Source organism: Phoxinus phoxinus (genome assembly GCF_949152265.1).
Source record: "Phoxinus phoxinus genome assembly, chromosome: 3".
In the NCBI taxonomy this organism is placed as follows: Eukaryota; Metazoa; Chordata; class Actinopteri; order Cypriniformes; family Leuciscidae; genus Phoxinus; species Phoxinus phoxinus.
The window spans coordinates 17,891,890-17,911,963 of NC_136878.1; the positions used below are offsets into that span (position 1 = coordinate 17,891,890).

General features: G+C 37.4%; 1 protein-coding gene and 1 long non-coding RNA gene across 5 annotated transcripts in view; one reads left to right on the forward strand and one right to left on the reverse strand.

Moving 5' to 3' along the window:
* On the forward strand, positions 1-19,550 carry LOC306996172. The gene is made up of 3 exons (XR_013797022.1): positions 1-867; positions 2,651-2,974; positions 19,425-19,550. It is a non-coding gene; the product is annotated as an uncharacterized lncRNA (long non-coding RNA).
* Positions 16,852-20,074, reverse strand: part of zbtb44 (zinc finger and BTB domain containing 44) — a 17,379-nt gene continuing 14,156 nt past the window's right edge. For all 4 annotated transcript variants that reach the window (XM_079608397.1, XM_079608398.1, XM_079608400.1 and 1 more), the window contains exon 6: positions 16,852-19,683. In XM_079608397.1, the coding sequence (XP_079464523.1) occupies positions 19,341-19,683 (343 nt within the window). In that variant the 3' untranslated portion in view covers positions 16,852-19,340. The remainder of the gene's footprint in view (positions 19,684-20,074) is intronic.

The window sequence follows — 20,074 nt, forward strand, 5'->3', positions numbered from 1 at the left end:
CAGAGAGAATTGTGGGTAAAAAAACCCCAGGTCAAATACTTTTTTTTGTGCTAAATGTGACAAATTGACAGTATTATCAGTAGGCACAGTATGAACAGATATTTTCCCACCAAACTGGTTTATATGAAACATTTCAGAGTGTGAGCTGCAGTTATATTAGTTATAACTCATTAATGTGAAGAATGGGTATTTAATGGGTAAATATAAACAAGTGTTTTGCCACAGTGTATCTTAGATGGTTAAAACATCCAGACCTTTAAATAGAGGGACCACAGAATTAACACGTGATCAAATGAAGTGAGCAGAACATTTATTTTCGCTTATACAGTTTCACTTATAGTGGTACACTTATTTTCATGAGTATTAAAATAGTAAATTAAAATAATTTTTGTTTGTAAGACTGACCAATGAGAATTGAGGATGTTAAAAAACATTTTTTCAGTTTCCGGAATTCGCACGCGGTGAGAGCTCGCACTCTCTTTGATTGGAAAAGCAGACGAGAGCAGTCGTGATTTGAATCTCTCCAAAGAGAATTGAGTATTTGTTTGATTTTATTTGAAAAAATTGATTATGATTGAAGTTATTTGTGCCCAGAGACGATATAGCGAAAAGAGAAGTAAATTTGATGTGAAAGAGACTATTAAATTGATTTTATAACGTGTGACGCAGTTACGGATAAGCAGCCTTGTTATCGCATAGCGCGTACGCATAGCGCGTTCACGTATCAAAGAGTTGTTTGAGAAAACTCAATAACGATAAAAAAAGGATCTATGAATTGATTTTTACGAGAGAGTTGAGCAAAGGAATGAGTTGTAAAAGAGTTCTTAAGACCTAAAAGGATTATATGTTCAAGTTCATCGGGTCTTGGTGAGTTAACGTTACACTTTTATTTCATGTAATAAAATGTGAAATGTTGTTGAAATGCTCATATAGGCCTAAGTTAATTATAAATGAGAAATATGTTTGTTATTTTATGAGTAATGTATTTTTCTTTACGATCACATATGGTGAACGAATGATCGCACGCATAGACAGTATATAAGATGGACACAGCGACCCCATAGACTTCAACGGAGAAAAGTGAAGCCCATTTGAAGCACTCTTCCTGATCGCCAGGCGAACTGCGCAGGCTCAAACTGAGCTTGAACACGTGAGCAAGGTGTCTGACAGCTGTCAGTCTTCTAGTAGCTGTGCGGAGAGAAATCTGAATCATTCCCTTCCGAATCTCGCAGAGACGGAGAGCGTGAGTATTAGCTGTCCATGAGCTAGCAGCAGGATCAACTTTATCACTCTCTGTGGGCTTCTCCCTTCACTTTATCGGACTTAATGCCTCGACGTTCCCCCGATTGCCTGCGAGCTTCTACGCCGGTCTATACGGTAATTTCTCTACCGTGCGACAGAGAGTCGCGTGAGTTATGACGCAACCGTTAGCCTATTTTTTACAAAAACGGCTTCTACGTAAGGTACAAGGTAATGGAGCCTTTTATACATTGTCGAGTTTCTTTAGAAATAAATAATGGACAAATGGAGTCTTTGGACGCCTCAGATGTAAAGTTATTCGCTGTCAAAGTGACGCAAAAATGAATGGGAGTCAATGGAATGCTAACAGCAGGTGAAGTTCTGCTACAATGGCGGCGCCCGCGGAGGCTTCAGTTTCCGGCGGATGGATTACCCCCTTGGATCGCACCAGAGCCCGTCTACGGAGAGCCTGTTCACTCCCTATTAAGTCCTATTGTACCGAATTTTGGTTGTAGTTCCACCAGAGTTCCACTGGGGGCGATCACCCCCGAGTGCAAAATGAATGGGAGTCTATGGGGCTAGACGGCTAAATTTGTCCCTTTCAGCCGATTGCCGTTGAGAAATCTTAGATTTGATTGTAGGTTTGGCAAGTTCAACATGGGTTATACGTCGAAAATTGAATGAACGAGTATTTATGTCCTTTCGATTTCTTACAGGTTGAGTTGTTGTTGCCCATAACACGCTAGCATTCTGCTAATGAACGCTGATTGGTCAGTGAAGGACTGGTTACGACCAGAGATACCGCTTGATGGCATCATGGCATCCGAAGCGGGAACAGAATGTATTCTAGCAGAAACTCTTCTAGCACGTGTGTTTACCTGTGTCAGCTGTGCTGGCGATGCCTCGAGAGAAAATAAAGTGCAGAGCGCGAAAGCACCACAGTGACTGAAGGATTGCCGTAAAGCAGTATCTCTGGTCGTACGATGTGTATGACGTCATTGACATTTTGAAAGACTTTTTAAAGCAAATAAGTGACTCTAAAAAATCTAACACCCAGCAATGTGCAATTTCTTTGCATCTCCTTTCGAATACAGCATTCAAATTACTAGACAAAAAATTATATCTTGAGAAAAGTGGATTTTGAGGGGTATAGCTCCATAGACCTCCATTCATTCTGCACTCGTCCTGTGAGCGCCCTCATATGGAATCAGAGTGGAACTGCAACCAGTTCAGAAGCCGGAAGTGTAGCGAGAGTGAACCTTCTCCCCTTATTAGACATTCTCTGATCGCACATTGTATGTGAAACGCAATCGCCATTTTGATGCCGTGCTAGACAATGGTAAATTATGTGATCTGTGTATGTTATGGAGAAAACTAACAAGGATTTCTTTTCTGACCTTTTTTATTCAAGGTCAGGTTTTTTTGTTTTGTTTTCCCTGTTTTTCTTCTTTCTGCCTTTTGCTGATTTTATTTCATCATCATCATCTTGTCGAGTGCTTGCTGTGAATTGAGTTGATGCTGCATTGAAATCGTGCTTTTCGGATTGGAGTTCCTGGATTCCTGGTATTCGTTCCAACTCTCGTGTTCGCGGAGGGAGTCGGGACTGGCGAGCCGCACGAACCCATAGACATGTATAAAGGCTAGATGGCTCAAGGCGGAGTCAGCTGTGTCGTCACTTGGCGGCCATCTTAGGTCAGGAGACTGCGCTGCTGCTCCCTGCTGCTGTGGATGGAAGGTGAGTGACAAATGTTTGTAACTTGCTGAATTCTTGACGGATTTACAAACGGTTTGGTTTATTACAAACCTTAATAACGTGGCTATGATTTGTGCTGATGCCGATTTTTAAATTAATTTTTCACAAACTATGCAGTTAAATAGCCGCATCCCTGACGTTTATGACACACCAAGCCGTTTGAAAATCGGTTGAAAATTGAGCAAAATATAGTTATTTCAGCACTACATGCACAATAGACTTTAATGTTATAACTGGACGAGCGGGCCTGTCTTAAGATGGCCGCCGTGTGACGTCGTCGGGTCCCATTGGCTTTCAGCGCCGGTAAGCCATCTAGCCTTTATACATGTCTATGCACGGACCTAACAGCGAGTCGTGATTGCATGGAACTGACATTAGTGTTGCCGATGGATAATGGATGGTAGGAAATTGAACTAACAGCACTTAAATTTTTCACCGTTCAATTGGAAGGATTCAGCCACAAAGGAGAGACTGAGTAACGAACAATACTGTTGTCGTATAACGATTCACATTCACAAGGTTGTAAATATAATTTGAGAGACTCATTTTTGGAAACTGCTGGGTTTAATTCCAGTGAAGGGAATTAAGTGTGAATTTGTTGGGTTTATTTTATTTTTTTGTTTGTTTGTTTATTAACGATGTTGCTTGTTCAAATGTGATTGCTTTCATTTTATTTTTCCTTTTATATTGATTGAAAACTAAGAAGAAAAAAACGTATCCTACATAAATTTTCAAAAGGGATCAAATAAGGAGTTTAACTTAAATTGATTATATCCTAAATTAAGCTTTTCAGCTATAAGGTGAATTCACTGTAGTGATTAATTTTTATTTTTATTTTTCCAAAGAAACGAGAGGTTAATGTATTAATTTACATAAACATTGTGACAAGTGATTATACTTGCCTTTTGAGTCTTTGAAACTCATTAAGAACAGACAAAAAGGTGTCTAAAGAAATTACTTTATTTGTTTGAGAAGCACACTTTGAATTTTATTTGTTTTTTCTCTTTCCTGTATTTTTTTCTTTTTCTTCTTTCTCTTATACATTCAAGTTTCAAATTCTAAACAAACCAATATATTTCAATTATACCTTATACCTTGTGTGAGTGACTCATTATTGTTGTGACATCTTTATTCTCTGCAGGCGAATTTAGTTCTTCTGATTTTACTGGTCCATACTCAGACTTTGTGTCTGTACGAAATTGAGTGAAGGGTTACAACAGTCACATAATAAGCAATATGTGTATTTAGGGAACATATTTTAAGTGAAAATGGGGGATGCTGAAGTTTGTAACTCATGGTAAATAGTCTCATTTTCTGTCATCTTCTCGCACATATATTTGAATTTAACTTCTATTCTACTGTGCTTAAAGGGATACTTCACCTCTGTAAAGATGAATGTGTATTTAAAGGTGCACTTGGTAACTTTTTCAACTTAATAAATCCGTTTAGAAATCATTTGGATGGTTAAATAATCTGTTCTGGTGAGAATGGTTACTTTCCCCGCTCCCCCCAGCGTTCCCAGGCGGAAAACCAGCCTTGCAACATTGGGACTAACGTCCCGGTAAGTTGAAAATAGGAAGTCTCGTGAGAAGCGAGAAAGAGCGAGAAACACAAACTGCTTTACGGAATACAAAATGTACATGTCAATGTTAAATGATACTGTGTATGATGTATCACCCACCACGGTAGACATAGCTCCACACGATAAAGTTGGTGCGTCTGGGACTCATTTGTTCACCACACCGGCTCCGACTATAACAAAAGCACATGAGCAGCGGTAGAAAGGGGGATGAGTGCGCCGGCGCGCCGCAAGTGACTTTACGACAGTGATGTGAAAAATATACGCAAATTACCGGGTAATTTATGTAGTAGAAATGTGAAATTATTTTTGAATTTGGAGCCTTCTAGACTGAGAAAATCCAGAAAATGTATTTGTGGCTCATGTGGATGAAAGACAACAACTCCCAGAATGCACTTGCTTCACTGCCCTATGAGGCCACGCAAGAGAGCGCAGTTAAACAACAAGGCTATGCTACTAGTGAGTCTCCGTGACGAGTCTGTCCGGGATTTAGAGACCGCCCAAAATGTCTGGGATTCGGCTATTGCGTTCTGCAGTTCATTATGTTTACTGTGGCGAGCAGGACGAGACTGAGGGCCGCGGGAGAGTGACGCGAGGCCGGTGGCGTGATTACTGATGAGCGACACCTATGAGACGCACCGGTCTCATATCTCTCTCGGAATTTTCTTAGCAATGTTAAAACGCACATTAACCCATCACATGTTTAGCATTCATGTAAACACTACATTCAGATTCACCAATCGGAATGAATTCAGTTAGTTTGAAACAAAAGGTGTGCATGTAAACAGTGAATGGCGACTGCAGAAAGCAAAAGCCGAATCCCGGACATTTTGGACGATTTCGACGGCCGGACATGTCCGGGAAAAAGAGGATGGTAACCCCTACTTCTCAGCTTTCTCCACAGAACAAGAGCCTGTTAGCTTAGCTTCTAAATAAAAGATGGCTGACACTATTTGTACATTCTGTGAGTGAGATCCAGTAGAAGGCGCTAGATCCGCATGTTTTCAACCCGCCCATAGAGGGTGGGCTGTAGTTTTTAGCCTCTGGCCAAAAAATCTTCCGATGGCGCAAAATTAATAAAATCGTATGATTTTTTTTACAGACAAAAAATACATAAATCTCTTGTCTCAGGGGGACATGAGGCAGGGAAGCACGGTAATGTGAAAATACTACAGGTTTTCTACTCATACAAAGCTTAATGCTAAATCCTGAAGTATCCCTTTAAGAGTGTATAAGTGAGGTTTCCTCCCACAGCTAAGCTTATATAAAGGTCAGACAGTCGGTGGGTGGACTATGCCTGGGTTCTGCTGTCTGTGAAAGCAATCTCAAAGGCTTTAGGCAACAGGGAAGGAAGTGAACACATGCTAGTGTCATCAGTCGCTCCTCCTGATGGCTTTAGTTAGGCCTATCCTTCTCCTCAAAAGTTTTTCTTATTTATGATGGGAAGGACCACACTTGGCTGGACACTGTTTCTGTGTCTTTTTTTCACTTTTTTTTTGAGGGGCAGGCTGATTCACTTCCTAGCGTGACGTCATTGGGTTTTGCTCCAGACACATGGGCCAGTGATGGTTATCACAGGGCAGTAGTGGAAAGCTGAGCCCGTTTGCAAAGAGAGAATAGGTCTGATGGATTTGTTTACTGAGAGAATCATTTGTTAGTAATAAAAGTCCGAGGTTTTTTTTCCACAGAACTCTAGGTTTTACCACAAAACAATCAGAATTATGACACCACATCTTCAAAATATCAACCATATGACTTAGTTTACTGAATGGCATATTTCTGTCTGCTGGGACCCATTTCAGATGGGTGAGAAATGCCAGAGTTGTTGTTGTCTCCTCATCGTGAAATGCAGAATGATCCTCCAACTGTCTCAGAGCAGCATTTGGCTGCCGTGATAACAAACGTATCTTTGGAAGGGAGGAGAGATTCCCGGTTTGCGTCAAACCTGCGGGATCACATTGAACAGAAAAATATCTGCTCTTATTAAAGTGACTCAGCATATGTGCTGGAATTGTTAATGTGTAGTCTATTCTGCAAATTTACTTTATCACAAGTACGGGAACTTTAAAACTCTTTCTGGACATTGTAGAGAAACCGGTTTTTGAATTTCTTTGGAAAAATGGGGTTTGGGAAGTGACAGTGGAAACGCGACTTGTCCTGGCACGCACTAGCACGCTCACTTTTGGCCCGACAGTGGAAACACGGCTATTGATTCATAAAGCTCTTCTTGTAAAACTGTGACCTCATAAGAAATGATCATACAGCATGCCGTTTAGTGTGTCAGTTTGACATGTGTAATTTGTGGCACCATGGAATTGCAATCTGAGTAACATCATAATATTTGATCCACCAATGGTACGAGTTTGGGCCGGGGTTACTTCTTTATCCAAGAAGTGGCAGACTGGGGGGGGTTTGAAAAGTCATTGTTTTTGGTGGCACATGTGTAAAAAAGTGAATCACTTGACCATTACTTTTATAACACTTGCTTAACTAAACTATTGTAAGCTCCCCAAGTGAGGAAATGTGCACTATTGTATATTGGTACAAAGTAAAAAGAAAACCAAACCAAATAAGTATCAATCACAGAAGCAAAATGTAATGTGTCAGCTAAGCTTTAGGCTTGTTTTGCTGAGTGACATCTGTAAAACCTGAGCTACAGTATTGCAGTTTTGAACTTGTTTTGTCAGTTTGAGTTTGGCACATCTAAGCAGGATTAGCTCAGTATATCTGAATGACGACAGAATGAGCTCATCATTTGTGACAGGTATAGCGCTCTTCATCATTTCATCTGTGGGCTGCTGCTTCATTGACATGAAGGAGATGAACTCTTGCTTCCAGACTCTTTCCACTCACCCCAAAGCAGAGCTACGTGGACCGTTTCCTAGGCAACAACACCAAACATCAGATGACAGTATGTCTGAGTGTATATTACAGTTTAGTGACGTGCCAAGAAACTGCTCTGTTAAAGCAAAAACATTCTTGGGCTCAGAGTGAAAAATGAGTCCGGGGAAACGTTATCTCTGTTCATTGGAATGTTAATTTCATATCACACAAAAGGAGGAGAAAAGAAAATCGAACATTTCTCTGTCACTTAATGTGTTTAATATTAGCTACCTTTGTTAGTATAGGTCATCAGGGTTTTTCTTAGAAACCCAGACTCCGTTTCAACAGACAAAGTGTGGAGAAATAGCTCAACAGGGCTCCGTGTGATCATGACGTACCTTTCATTACACAATCTGTTGGTATAACACCTCATTCATTTTCAGGTCATCCCTAATTGCTCCTAAAGAGTTATATCAATTTGTTGGCTTCATAAAAAGCTGCAGCCTGCCTGGTCTTGACGTTTGATTTGTTGTACATGGCAGTGATCTCAATAGAAAAGCATTATACTCCCTGACAGTTCGGTTTTACCTTTATAACCACACAGATTCTATTACTTAAAAGTGCACTCAAACATTACATCGTAAAGTACCGCACTTTACTTGAATGTTTACTATCTAGTTTTACTTCCGCTCTAGTACATTTCAGTGGTAAGTATTGTATTTGACTTAAAACGTAAAACTAATAAAACAAGCTTGAACTTGTACAACTTGTACTTTGTTCATTGAGCGAACAACTACATTTGTTCAGTAAGAATTGCAGATGTTTTTTCCAGAGTCAGTTTGGATGTCAAGAGTAACGTTTGATACAATTGAACAACACCAAGCATTCAAACACCTAAGGATTAACTAAAATAACTCAAATGGAAAATCAAATTAAACATAACTTTGCGTAATTTTTTTTATAGTGTAAATGTCAACTCATGAATTGCTTGTTACTGGTTTAACTTGATAAAATCTACGGTACCTTGTACCTTCCATAAGTACTAGTAGTCGGCTACAAAAGTGTCAATTTACATCAGTTTTAATTATATCTGTTGGTTGAGTTGCTTTTTAGCATAATCTTTCATTTGCAAATAATTTTTTTCTTTTTCTTTTCCTCTCTTTCACCACTAGTAGTTAAGTTTGTTCAACCACTAGTTGAACAAAAATAACGTTTTCCATTGCATTGCATTTGATGAGATACAAAAGTGTTTGTTTTTAAAATGAAGCTGAAACATTTGTCAAACATTTTGGATAAACATAATGTGACCAGTTTCTTTCCCATTTTAGTTATGCAAGAAGTTACTGGTAAATGTCAGTGTCTAACTACAGTTACACACAAAATTATAATTCTGGATATTTGATAACCCTTACAAAAAGGGTTTCAGTTTATGAAAGTACACTTTGATAAATACTCTCAGAAAACTATAGTATTTTAGTAGTTTTATACTACAGTTTTATACTTTTCTTAAAGTGAACTTAACATACAGTAGTTTACTATTTCTATAACCTATTATTTTAGCACTTGTGTACTACTAGTAATAGTACTACTATTTTCCTATTTAGGAATATATATTTTTTATACTTGAAATACCTTTAACTGTACTTTAATTAGTCCTATACGTCCTATCCTATACGTTTTCTTGAAAAAAATATTTTAGAAAAATATTTAATAGGCTATAATTATTGTTTATTGTTTATTGTTTATTGTAAAAAGGATCCCCATTAGCTGTCACCAAAGTAAACAAGCTAGTCTTCCTGGGGTCCACAAAAAAATAAAAATAAAATCACAACAATGTCAAGACAAAAACAGCACAAAATTATAAACATCATTACCACATCATAAATTAATTTAAACAATTCAATACAACCATTATTACACTCATAAAGTAAATAGGTCCTTTCCTTACAATTTTAAAAAATGCATTCTTAGATGGTACCTAAAAGAGTCTTTGCCATTAATTTTTCGTATATTCAATGGGCAATTATTCCAATGAGTGATGGCGCGATAAATAACAGTTTTTTTTAAAGCATTTGATGTTGGGCATGGTAACATCATCAGGCCATCATTTGCAGACCTAGTCAAATGTGAATGTACCTGATCACACCTAACAATTTGGTTATATAAAATAAATGGTTGAGAAGAAAAGACAATGTTTCTAAAAAACTTAGTGGTATTAAAAACCAGCCTTTTCTCCACCATTAACCATGAGAGCTGACAGTGCATACTAATAATATTTGTACTAATGGGACAATGTAAAACCAACCTGGCAGCTCTGTTTTGGACTGTTTGTAATTTCTTTAGTTGACCTTTAGATATAGATGACCATACGGGGGCACAATAATCCAAATGGCATAAAATTAAAGATTTGGCCACCTGCTCAACAATGTGTGTAGGGACATAAGAAAGACATTTCCTCACTATAGCAATACCACTACCCATCTTCTTCACGATGATATTAATATGTTCTACCCATAATAGGTGACTATCCACTATTGTGCCCAGTAATTTTACTTTATCTAACTGTTCTATAGGTTCTCCAGACAAGTTCAAATTCATCTTTGGTATTAATGACAATTTATGACTCGATCCGAAGATAATTGATTTGGTTTTTGAGATATTCAGCACCAACTTATTTTGTTTTATCCAATCAGAAACCATATTTAACTCAGCTGACAAAACATAATCCAGTTCACTGACAGTTTTTGCAGCATAATACAATGTGGAATCATCAGCATACATTTGTACAGTTGCTTTACACAAAACTGATGGCAAATCATTTGTGAAGATGGAATATAAAAGTGGTCCCAGGCAGCTCCCTTGCGGGACCCCGCAGTCCAAAACCTTAGAATGAGACCAGCTGCCAGTATAGTAGACCTGTTGCGTCCTACATGTAAGATAACTCTTCATAAAATCAATGGCAGTTGGACTAAATCCATAGCATTCTAGTTTACCAATGAGTAAATTGTGATCTATGACATCAAATGCCGCACTAAAATCAAGTAAAACAGCACCAGTCATCTTTAAATTATCCATTTCCTTTAGCCAGTCATCTGTCATTACTGTGAGGGCAGAACAAGTTGAATGGTTATGTCTATAAGCATGTTGGAAATCTGTGTTCAAGCCATTTGATTCAAAGTATTCCTGTACTTGTGCATGAACTATTCTCTCCATCAGCTTACTAAGAACTGGTAAAATAGTAATAGGTCTACTGTTCTTCCCACTAAGTGCTAGTCTCCCATCTTTAGGTAAGGGAATAATTTTACCTTTTTTCCAAATAGTGGGAAAAACTCCTTTCATTAAACAGGCATTTAATATTTGACATAACGGACCGCAAACATAATCAGCTGCCAAGCCAAGTACTTTACTGTCCAGCATGTCAGTACCCACTGAGCTGTGTTCGGGCAGGGACTTCAACAACTTTCTTACTTCCTGCTCCTCTACACCATTAAACTGGAAAGTGCAACTTTTATTTAACATCACATCATCATTTATGAACTTTAGGTAATTAGAATCAATATTGTCCATATTCTGCCTTAAGGCATGTACCTTATTTATATAAAAATCATTAAAATAATTCGCTATATCAGATGGTTTGGTCAAAAACTTGCCTTCTGACTCCACATAGGAAGCCCTTCCAGATGTCCGCCTCCCCATTATTTCATTAAGGGTTTTCCATAGCTCTTTACCATCTTGCTTTACAGCATTTATTCTCTGCATGTAATATTCTCTTTTCATCGATCTATTTAATTTAGTAACCTGATTTCTCAGTTTACAGTACATTAATCTGTCCTCCACCAATCCAGTCTTTACTAATATAGATTTGGCTTTATCTCTATCCTTCATGAGGCTCTTTATAGTCTCATTCAGCCATGGGGCTGGTCTCGCTTTTACAATACACTTTCTCATAGGGGCATGCCTGTCAACAATCTTCATAAATCTTTCCATAAAAATATTTAAGGCAGCCTCAGGCTCCTCAGCAACATACACATCAGTCCAATCAATACCACCAACATCCTCCAAAAAACTCTCCGGAATAAATTTCTTAAAAATCCTTTTATGTACTATATTGACTTTACATTTTGGAATTTTAGTTTTCCTGGTAATTGCTATGATATTATGGTCACTAAAACCCACAGATCGAGAAACTGGTTTAGTGCAGCATTCAGGAATATTTGTATAAATATGGTCTATGCAAGTGGCAGAAGTATGTCCAGCACTATTAGTAAAGACTCTGGTTGGTTGAGAGATCATCTGAGACAGATTACAAGCAGCTATCAATGAAACTATCTTTTGTTTCATTGGACATTGATTCGCAAACCAGTCAATGTTCATATCCCCGAGTAAAAAAATATCTCCATTAACATCTGTAACTCTGTCAATTAAATCACATAAATTATCCAGGTATTGCACATCAGTCCCAGGAGGTCTATAGCAGCAACCGATTAATACCGGCTTTAGGTGAGGAAGATGTACTTTAACCCATAACGATTCTAAACCATCTGTGATAAACTCAGAGCACAGTGTTGCCGTTAAATTATCTCTGATATATAATGCAATGCCACCCCCATGTTTATTCCTGTCCCTTCTAAAAATATTATAGCCATCAATGGAGATCTCTGTATCAAAAACAGTAGCATCCAGGTGAGTCTCCGATACTGCCAATATATGAATGGTGTTTTCTTTAATTAGATGATTAAGTTCAAATACCTTATTTCTGATGCTGCAGACATTCAAATGGGCCAAAACAAGACCCTTTGAAACCGAGAGGAGATGCTTATCATCCAAAGGCCTACTATCCATAATTTTTTTTTTTTTTTTTCTTTAAAATCAGTTCAGTCTATATGACCTCAAGTTAAGAAAACCAGAGGACTAGTCTCTCGTTGCAGCTCTTGGCTCCAACTCCTGGCTGCTGGTGCCATTCCTATCCTTATGCTTTTGGGCAGGGGGATGGACAATAAGCTTGTCATGTCGGATGTAGGCTATGTCACCTCGTTCTCTGGCAGCTTTCATGGCTGGAATGAGTTCCTTTCGCTTTTGCCTGACGGCTTCAGTGTAGTCCTCATTCACATAGATGTTGGTGCCTTTCAGATCCTTGGTCTTTCCTAGAACAGCCATTTTATCTTTGTATCTGAGGAATTTGACCATGATAGGCCTAGGTCTTTTTCCAGAATGTCCGGATGGATTGCCAGTCCTATGTGCACGTTCAATCACCATCTGAGTACTGTCCAGGTGAAGGTTCTCATTTATCACATACCTGACTTTGTCCTCAGTCTCCTTCCAGTTTTCATTCTGGGCCTCAGGAATGCCATCCATAACAAGGTTATTCCTTCTTGTTTGACCCTCCAAATAATCCGCTTTCTCAGTAATCTCTGCCAATCTCCCCTGCATTATTTTGGTTTCAGCACAAGCAATTGTTCTTTCTGACTCAGTTTTCTCATTTTTCTTTAATAGATCTTCAATGTCTTTTTGGGAGAATTGCAAGCTGCTTCTCAGCTCCTGTGTCTCCTTGATCAATTTGTCAATCCTAGTGTTCACATTGTTCACAATTAATTCCACAACAGTCTTAAAGTTACTTTCTTGCTGCTGTAGAAGTTGCATGAACAGATCCTTTTGTTGACTCATTAGATCCCGCATCTGTGAGAGCGAAACCATCTCCTCTCCATTACTTTGGTTGCTGCTTTGGTCCTTCTTGGGTGGCATAGTGTGCTGAAGGTTCTCTACTAGGAAATCCTCAGGCTTCAGCTGACCAAGTAGGCCGAGATAGTATCCAACAAAAATCAGTTTTTATGAAAACCATCCACTGTTTTTCACTAGGTATCTTATAAGATATAGAGTCTCTGGGTGGATATTTAAAAAAATGTAAGTACATAAGTTGAAATAAAACACTTAAAATTCAGGATTCAGGGGAGCTCAGGCAAGTGTCAATTGTCATAATCAAAAGAGTAAACACAACTACAAGCCAAGAATACTTAAGTATATCTGGATCAAAAGATTACTTTTTCATTGCTTGTTGTTGTTTACTCTTTTGATTGAGTAGCCTATTACATATTTTTCTCTCATAGTTTTACATACTGTCTTATAAACTTAACATTGTCTGAAAATATTGATTTATGAAGAAAACGTATAATTCTGAGTATGGTAATTTTTTACACATGAGAGCTATACGTATATAGTAGAATTTACTTCATATACTTAAAGTACAGTTAAAAGGTATTTCAAGTATAAATAATAATTCCCAAATATGAAAATAGTATTTTAGTATTTTAAAGTGCTAAAATAATGGCTATAGAAATAGTAAACTACTGTATAAGTATGATGTTAAGTTTGTAAAGAACTGTAGTATAAAACTATAGTTTTATGAGAATATTTATTAAAGTGTACTTTCATAAACTAAAAAATGTGCTACAAGTTTGTACTAGTAAACTATCAGTATACTTATGTTCATTCATATGTTTGCAGTACAAACGAAAATAAAGTATACTTAGCCCACTTTTTAGTAAAAGTATACTTCTAAGTAACTAGTATTGAAATAGTACACTTACAAGTATACTAAGTAAATTGTATTAGTATATTTACTACTGTACATAAAGTACACTTAAAATATACTGAAGTAAATAAAAGGAACATGAATAAAACTTGAAGTCTGTTTTGTAAGGGAAAGTTGCAGGGGCAAATCTGTTTTATGACCCATCTGTTTTAGAATCTGTTTCCATCAATTTTACGGCACAATTTGAGGCTTCCTTGTTGTTTTGACATTACAGGAACAGTAACTATACAGCACAGCCTAATCCAGCACAGGTAGACACTGACAAAATCACCTTCAGATAGACATACAATCATAGACTAGACTGTGGCGAAAAATGGGAGGGTGTTACAATATTAATTTGGGTCAAGCTTAGTCAGTATACTTTTTCAATAACAGGCTGTGTTTTTATTATTATTAAATGAATACAGCCTCCAGAATCTGAAAAGAAATCCAGTCTGTCTGGTGGTAAATCAAACTCGCAGAGGCATCACAGTTCTGATTATGAAGTGCTGTCCACATCTGAAAGACTAATGGTACTTGCTAATGGTCCTGGTCAGTGGTCTTTTGACAAATCTGCTGTGCAAACCACATCAGCGCCAGATGTTCAAATGGACTCATGTTCATACATTATGCGATCGCTCCGCATCTCAAGATGCTTTTATATCATATTTAGACAGCCTCAGCTGCATCTTGAGAACATTTTGCATATATCTACTTTGTTTTTTTGGCGGGATCCTGTTTGATAAATATGATTTTACTGGTGCTTGAACTATTCTTAAATGTTTCTGCTTGACTAAGAAGCTTTGGCAAACAAGAGAAGAAAATTGATTAAGGTGTTTATAAAAAAAGGAGGCATTATTTGAAATAGCAGTCACTGGAACAAGAATCATGTTGAAACACTTTCCAGTAATTCTCTTAGGATTGGCCATTACATAACAGTGGTGACGGTGGAGCTCTCCATGCGATCACTGACCAGCGTGGAACAATTTTTTCTTTTCAGGCCTCTAAACAAAAAATCGGTTGAAATATCATTAGCAATGAAAACAAAGGTGCTGTAGCTATCTTTTGGAATACCACACCACAATAAAATGTCCCTACTTGACAAATGATCATCCTCCTGAAATATTACAAGACAATCTCAGGCTCAGCAGCAAAAAAAAACAAAAAAAAACATTGGAGCAGCCTGTTCTTTTTCAGCCGGTCAGAAGCAGTCTCTTGCTTGTGGATAATTGTGTGCATATGCATTTGATGTGTTTTTGAAAGTGCAGGATTTTGGAAAGAAATGTTGATGAAATTAGTAAAGTAGCAGAAATAAGTAATCAACTTTCTACTTCAATAAATCTATTCATAATAACCTTTATAACTTTGTAATGATGTTATGTCAGATGTGTAACTCAAGAATAGGTTTATAAATAAATAGCATGTGTAACTCAAGATTCAGAATAGTGAAAAAAAATATGGAAAGACATTAGATAGAATATCTACACTGAAATATCGAATCGTAGTGAGCGAAATGATACATTACATGTTTGTGTTCAGAACTTGGACAAAGTTTGCACAGAAATACAATAGTCTATGTTCGATATTGATGTGTTTTGGTATAGAATAAAAAGGATTGTGGGGCCATATTGGGGGAAAAAATCCAATCCATCACCACAAAATAGCATCTAAGCTTTGCAGATAAAAGGCAGACAAAAGGTGGTTGTTATATAACTCTATTTGACTAATGTTTGCAGGTGTAGGAGTCAAAAGGTTTGGCACAAGATGTGCCCTTAGATTGATGCCCATTGATGTCTCTCACACAGTAAATTATTGAGATGCAAGGTCATGAAGTACCGATGTGGCCAACAACAGTGGAAAACTAAAAGTGGTCAATGTCACGGACATGATTATAAAATAGATTCTGGAGCAATTTTTGACATTTTAAGATAGTAGTTCAGTTTGCAATGAATCAAAACCGTTTATTTCGTGAACATTATCTGACTTGACCCATTTTGAGGGCTTTCTTTAACCACCCCTCCAGAGCTGATGTGGGTCAGACAGCCGGAGGACACCAAATCACAAGCAGGTGCTTGGAGTCTGTCTGCAAATACTGTGCTGTGTCACAAAACTTCATCTAGGAGGCCAAGGCAAAATTAAAAGCCTCTCGTTGTTTCTTTTAGCATGTGTTTGTGCACCTGGTTGCCAAGAATTTCCTTATTACCGTCCCTTCACACACCCGAGCTTGTTCTGAGCTAGAAAACCTTCATCAAACCATTGTATAAAATGTCAAAATGAGATGTTAATTAGAGTTCAATAGCCTTTCTCAGCAGTTGACGAACATGTATTCATTTAGCAGACGCTTTTATCCAAAGCGACTTACAAATGAGAAACAATAGAAGCAATTAAACTAGCAGTAGGACACCAGTATGTACTGTACGTGCTATGACTCTTCACAGTAATCTAACGCAATTTTTTATTTTATTTTTAAGTTAGAATAGAGAAGAAAGTGTTAGTATTACTGGATCAAGTGCTGCCGAAAAAGATACGACTTCAGCAGTTTCTTAATTTTTGTCTCTTGTGCTTAACAAGGCTGCATTATTAGACAAAACAGTCGAAACAGTAATATTGTGAATATTATTACAATTTAAAATAACTTTTCTATTTTAATATATTTTAAAATGTATTTTTTTTCCTGTGAGCAAAGCTGAATTTTCCAGTCTTCAGTCACATGATCCTTAGAAATCATAATATGCTGATTTGGTGGTTGAGAAACATTTAGTATAATAAATATTGAAAACAGGTGTGCAGCTTAATATTTTGGGGAACCTTTGGTACAGTTTATTCAGTATTCCTTGATAAAAAGAAAGTAAAAAAAAAAGAAGCATTTATGTGAATTCCCTCCCCCCTTTTATACTTTTAAAAACATTTAGCAATAAAAATGGAAGCAATGAATTTAGGCACACTTGGGGTCTCAGGCTGAAACCATTTACTGTAAATCTTAATGTACATAATGTTTTTACAAAACATCATTCAATAAATCTGAATTGGCACAGAAACAGATGATAAGAACCACTGAAAGGATACAAAATGACTAATACATTTTTCTTTATGAAAATAAACACAAAACATACAGTTTAAACCGTGTCGAATAGCACTTCAAAAATATTTTTAGTTTCAAGCTACATTTGAAGTCTACCAGCATTCTGTCTACAAAACATTATGAATTCATATCAATGCATGTTTATGCCAATTAAAATACAATACAGATCCAATATCCAAAGGCACAAGATACGACTAAAACGATAGGCTTTAAAAAAAGAATATAGAGTATATACCATTAAGACATGGTCACAAAAGCGAACACTACAAGGCTCAAGTCAAATAACTACTCACACTTACATTGATATTACAAATGTACAAATTGACACTTTACAAGGTAACTGTCATCGATGCAGATTTTGGAAAAAAGCATTATGACTACTGAAATATCACGTTTTCTTTCTGCTCAAACAATTGAACACCAAAGATTGAATATTGTATACAAAATGGTAGTAGCACATATCTGAAACGACATCCAACAAACGAATCAACCCATGCTATATTGATTCCCCCCATATTTCTATTTGCACGGAAAACATGCAAGTAGCACAAAGAGCAATCTGGGACAGACAGCCAATATTGTCTTATGGATAAATGCGTCACTACAAACTCTCAGACTATGAAGTAATTGAGTTTGAGCAACAGCCCGCAGTTGCAAAAATGGAGAGAGTGAGATAAGCGGGAGACCATCTCGAGGGAAATGACATCAGAGAATGATATTGCAGCTTAGTTTTTGTAACACAATATGATTTCCTTCGCTCCTTGTATTTCATATGAACTGTTTATCATGCTTTAGCTTATTCCCTCGACTAACCCCCTCCTGTAGTTCATTATCTTCACTCATTCAGCTCATTGTCCACTGCAGTATAAAATGTTTTAATTCACATCATTTCATTTTGGAACACGTGAATCATCCGAAACAATATTGCACAAAGTCTATTCAAATGTTTGATCCCTACAAAATCATGTTGGAATGGAGCAGCTTCGAGACTGATTGCCAGGTGCAATATCACATGGAGGAAGCGGATTTGTACGCAAGATACACGATCATTACAATCACCAAACAAAATAAATGCTACATATCTTCAATCAAGGCTCATGCCATAGTCACAAGATGTTCATAAACTTTGTTTTGGAGACTGTTAGGCACATACAACTATGGCATCAAGTTATGGAGAAAAATTCCATAGAATAATTCCAACAGCAATAAAATGGGAAAGGCTATGGAAATATCACCTTCCACTCTATTAAAACGTGACCCTTTGTTTTCATCCATATGTCACAATCAAAAGAACAATGTTAAACTAAAAGAATTCACTTACAGCTCTTTAGATCGAATTGACGAGTGGTTCGGAGAGCTGGGCAAGAGGCACAGTTTACAAAATTTAGCAGCATTACACACACAGCAGAAAAGAGGGCTAGGAAAACAGGGCTACTCTTCACATATACACTCATTAGGTTAGTCACCATCCACGCACAAGGTTTCATGGTTGTTTTGTGCCAGTCAGGTTCAGTGTTGTGTTTCCACTCTGAACACACATGGAAGTAGTAACGCAGACTTTCACATTTTTTAGGAACGGTCCTCAGGGGGTCGAAGCTTCCCAGTTTATAACAGGTTTGTTTACAGTCAGAAGGGGCAGTTTGCTATAGTTAAGGCGCAGACATGAAACAGGAGAAAAAGAAGAAAAATAATAAAAAGAGATCAGTCATAGTTCAACGTTATGCACAAAACATCACATTTGTACAATTAGATTATTTTCGACACTGCCACAAAGTGGTTAAAAAGTGATATAATAAAAAAAATAATTAATATGTTCAATGGAACAAATTCATTATAGTCACAGATAATAATGGGTTACTAACAAATAAAAAAAGTCAAGTTTGCTTATGTTTTTTAATTTAGAATTGTGATGTCCTTTCAGAAAGATTTGCATGTAAATCCAAATCAAATGTGATATTACAACAATTGGAACAAACAAATTACTGTTTACTATTGTCTTTTTAGAGCTCCTTCACAGCAGAATCGAACTGTTTGTATCACTGAATCACTATTTTCCTGTCATCACTGTAAAGCTGATTTGAAACAATCTATTGTATGAAGCGCTATATAAATAAAGGTGACTTGACTTGAATTTTGAAGTAACCCCAACAAATCAGAATGAACAAATATCAAAAGGCATTACACTTTTTGATAACGGAACACATCAGATTTGTAAGCTGTAACGAGACCTCAACAACAGAAGTACTGAGTGTGCAACAGGACTGTTATTATACATGTTTACATGTATGGAACGTTTTCACTCAATTGTAATTGACACAAGTCTTTTCTTCTTTCTCCCCCCTCTCTCCTTCTCTGCCTCATCTTCCTCTGGGTCTTGTAGAGAGGTAACAGCTGCGGTGGACTTGGGATGGTCCCCTGGTGTGCCCTCCCCTTCCTGCCCTGATCTGGGGTTTGGGGTTTGGGAAGGAGGTGCAGAAGTGTGGGTGTCGTAGTTCATGGTAGAGGAAACTTGAGAGATAACTGGTGTTTGGACTGAGGAAGAGGAGGAAGAAGCTTCAAAGGTGTGCTCACTCATCTCAAAGTGTCCCAGACCCTCTTCCTCTTGCATGTGACTCAGGTAGTCTGGGAGGAGGAACTCACTAGGGCAACAAAAGGGAGAGAAGCGCCAATGTTCAGAAAATCATCACTGCCATCAAGACTAACTTAACATGAGATAAAACTGACAAGTTTAATGATCTTTACAATGATCTTTCACAATCTTAAAAGTATCTTCATTGGGTTTTTAGCATAAAAGCTCAAAGTTCTTTATGAAGAAAAATGGGGCTCAAACACAAAAATAGGTTATTAAAATGTAAAGATATTGCTTTCAATCTCCTCTGTGAAGCCACAATCAGAGGATGTCAAACCACTCAGGCGCAAGTTTGTCAAAAAAACTAACTAGTAATTTCTTATGATTAACCCAAGATTGTGTTCCAAGTTTGGTATACGAGTCTAAGATTCTTTGGATTTTTTTTTCCACGAACAGCCAGC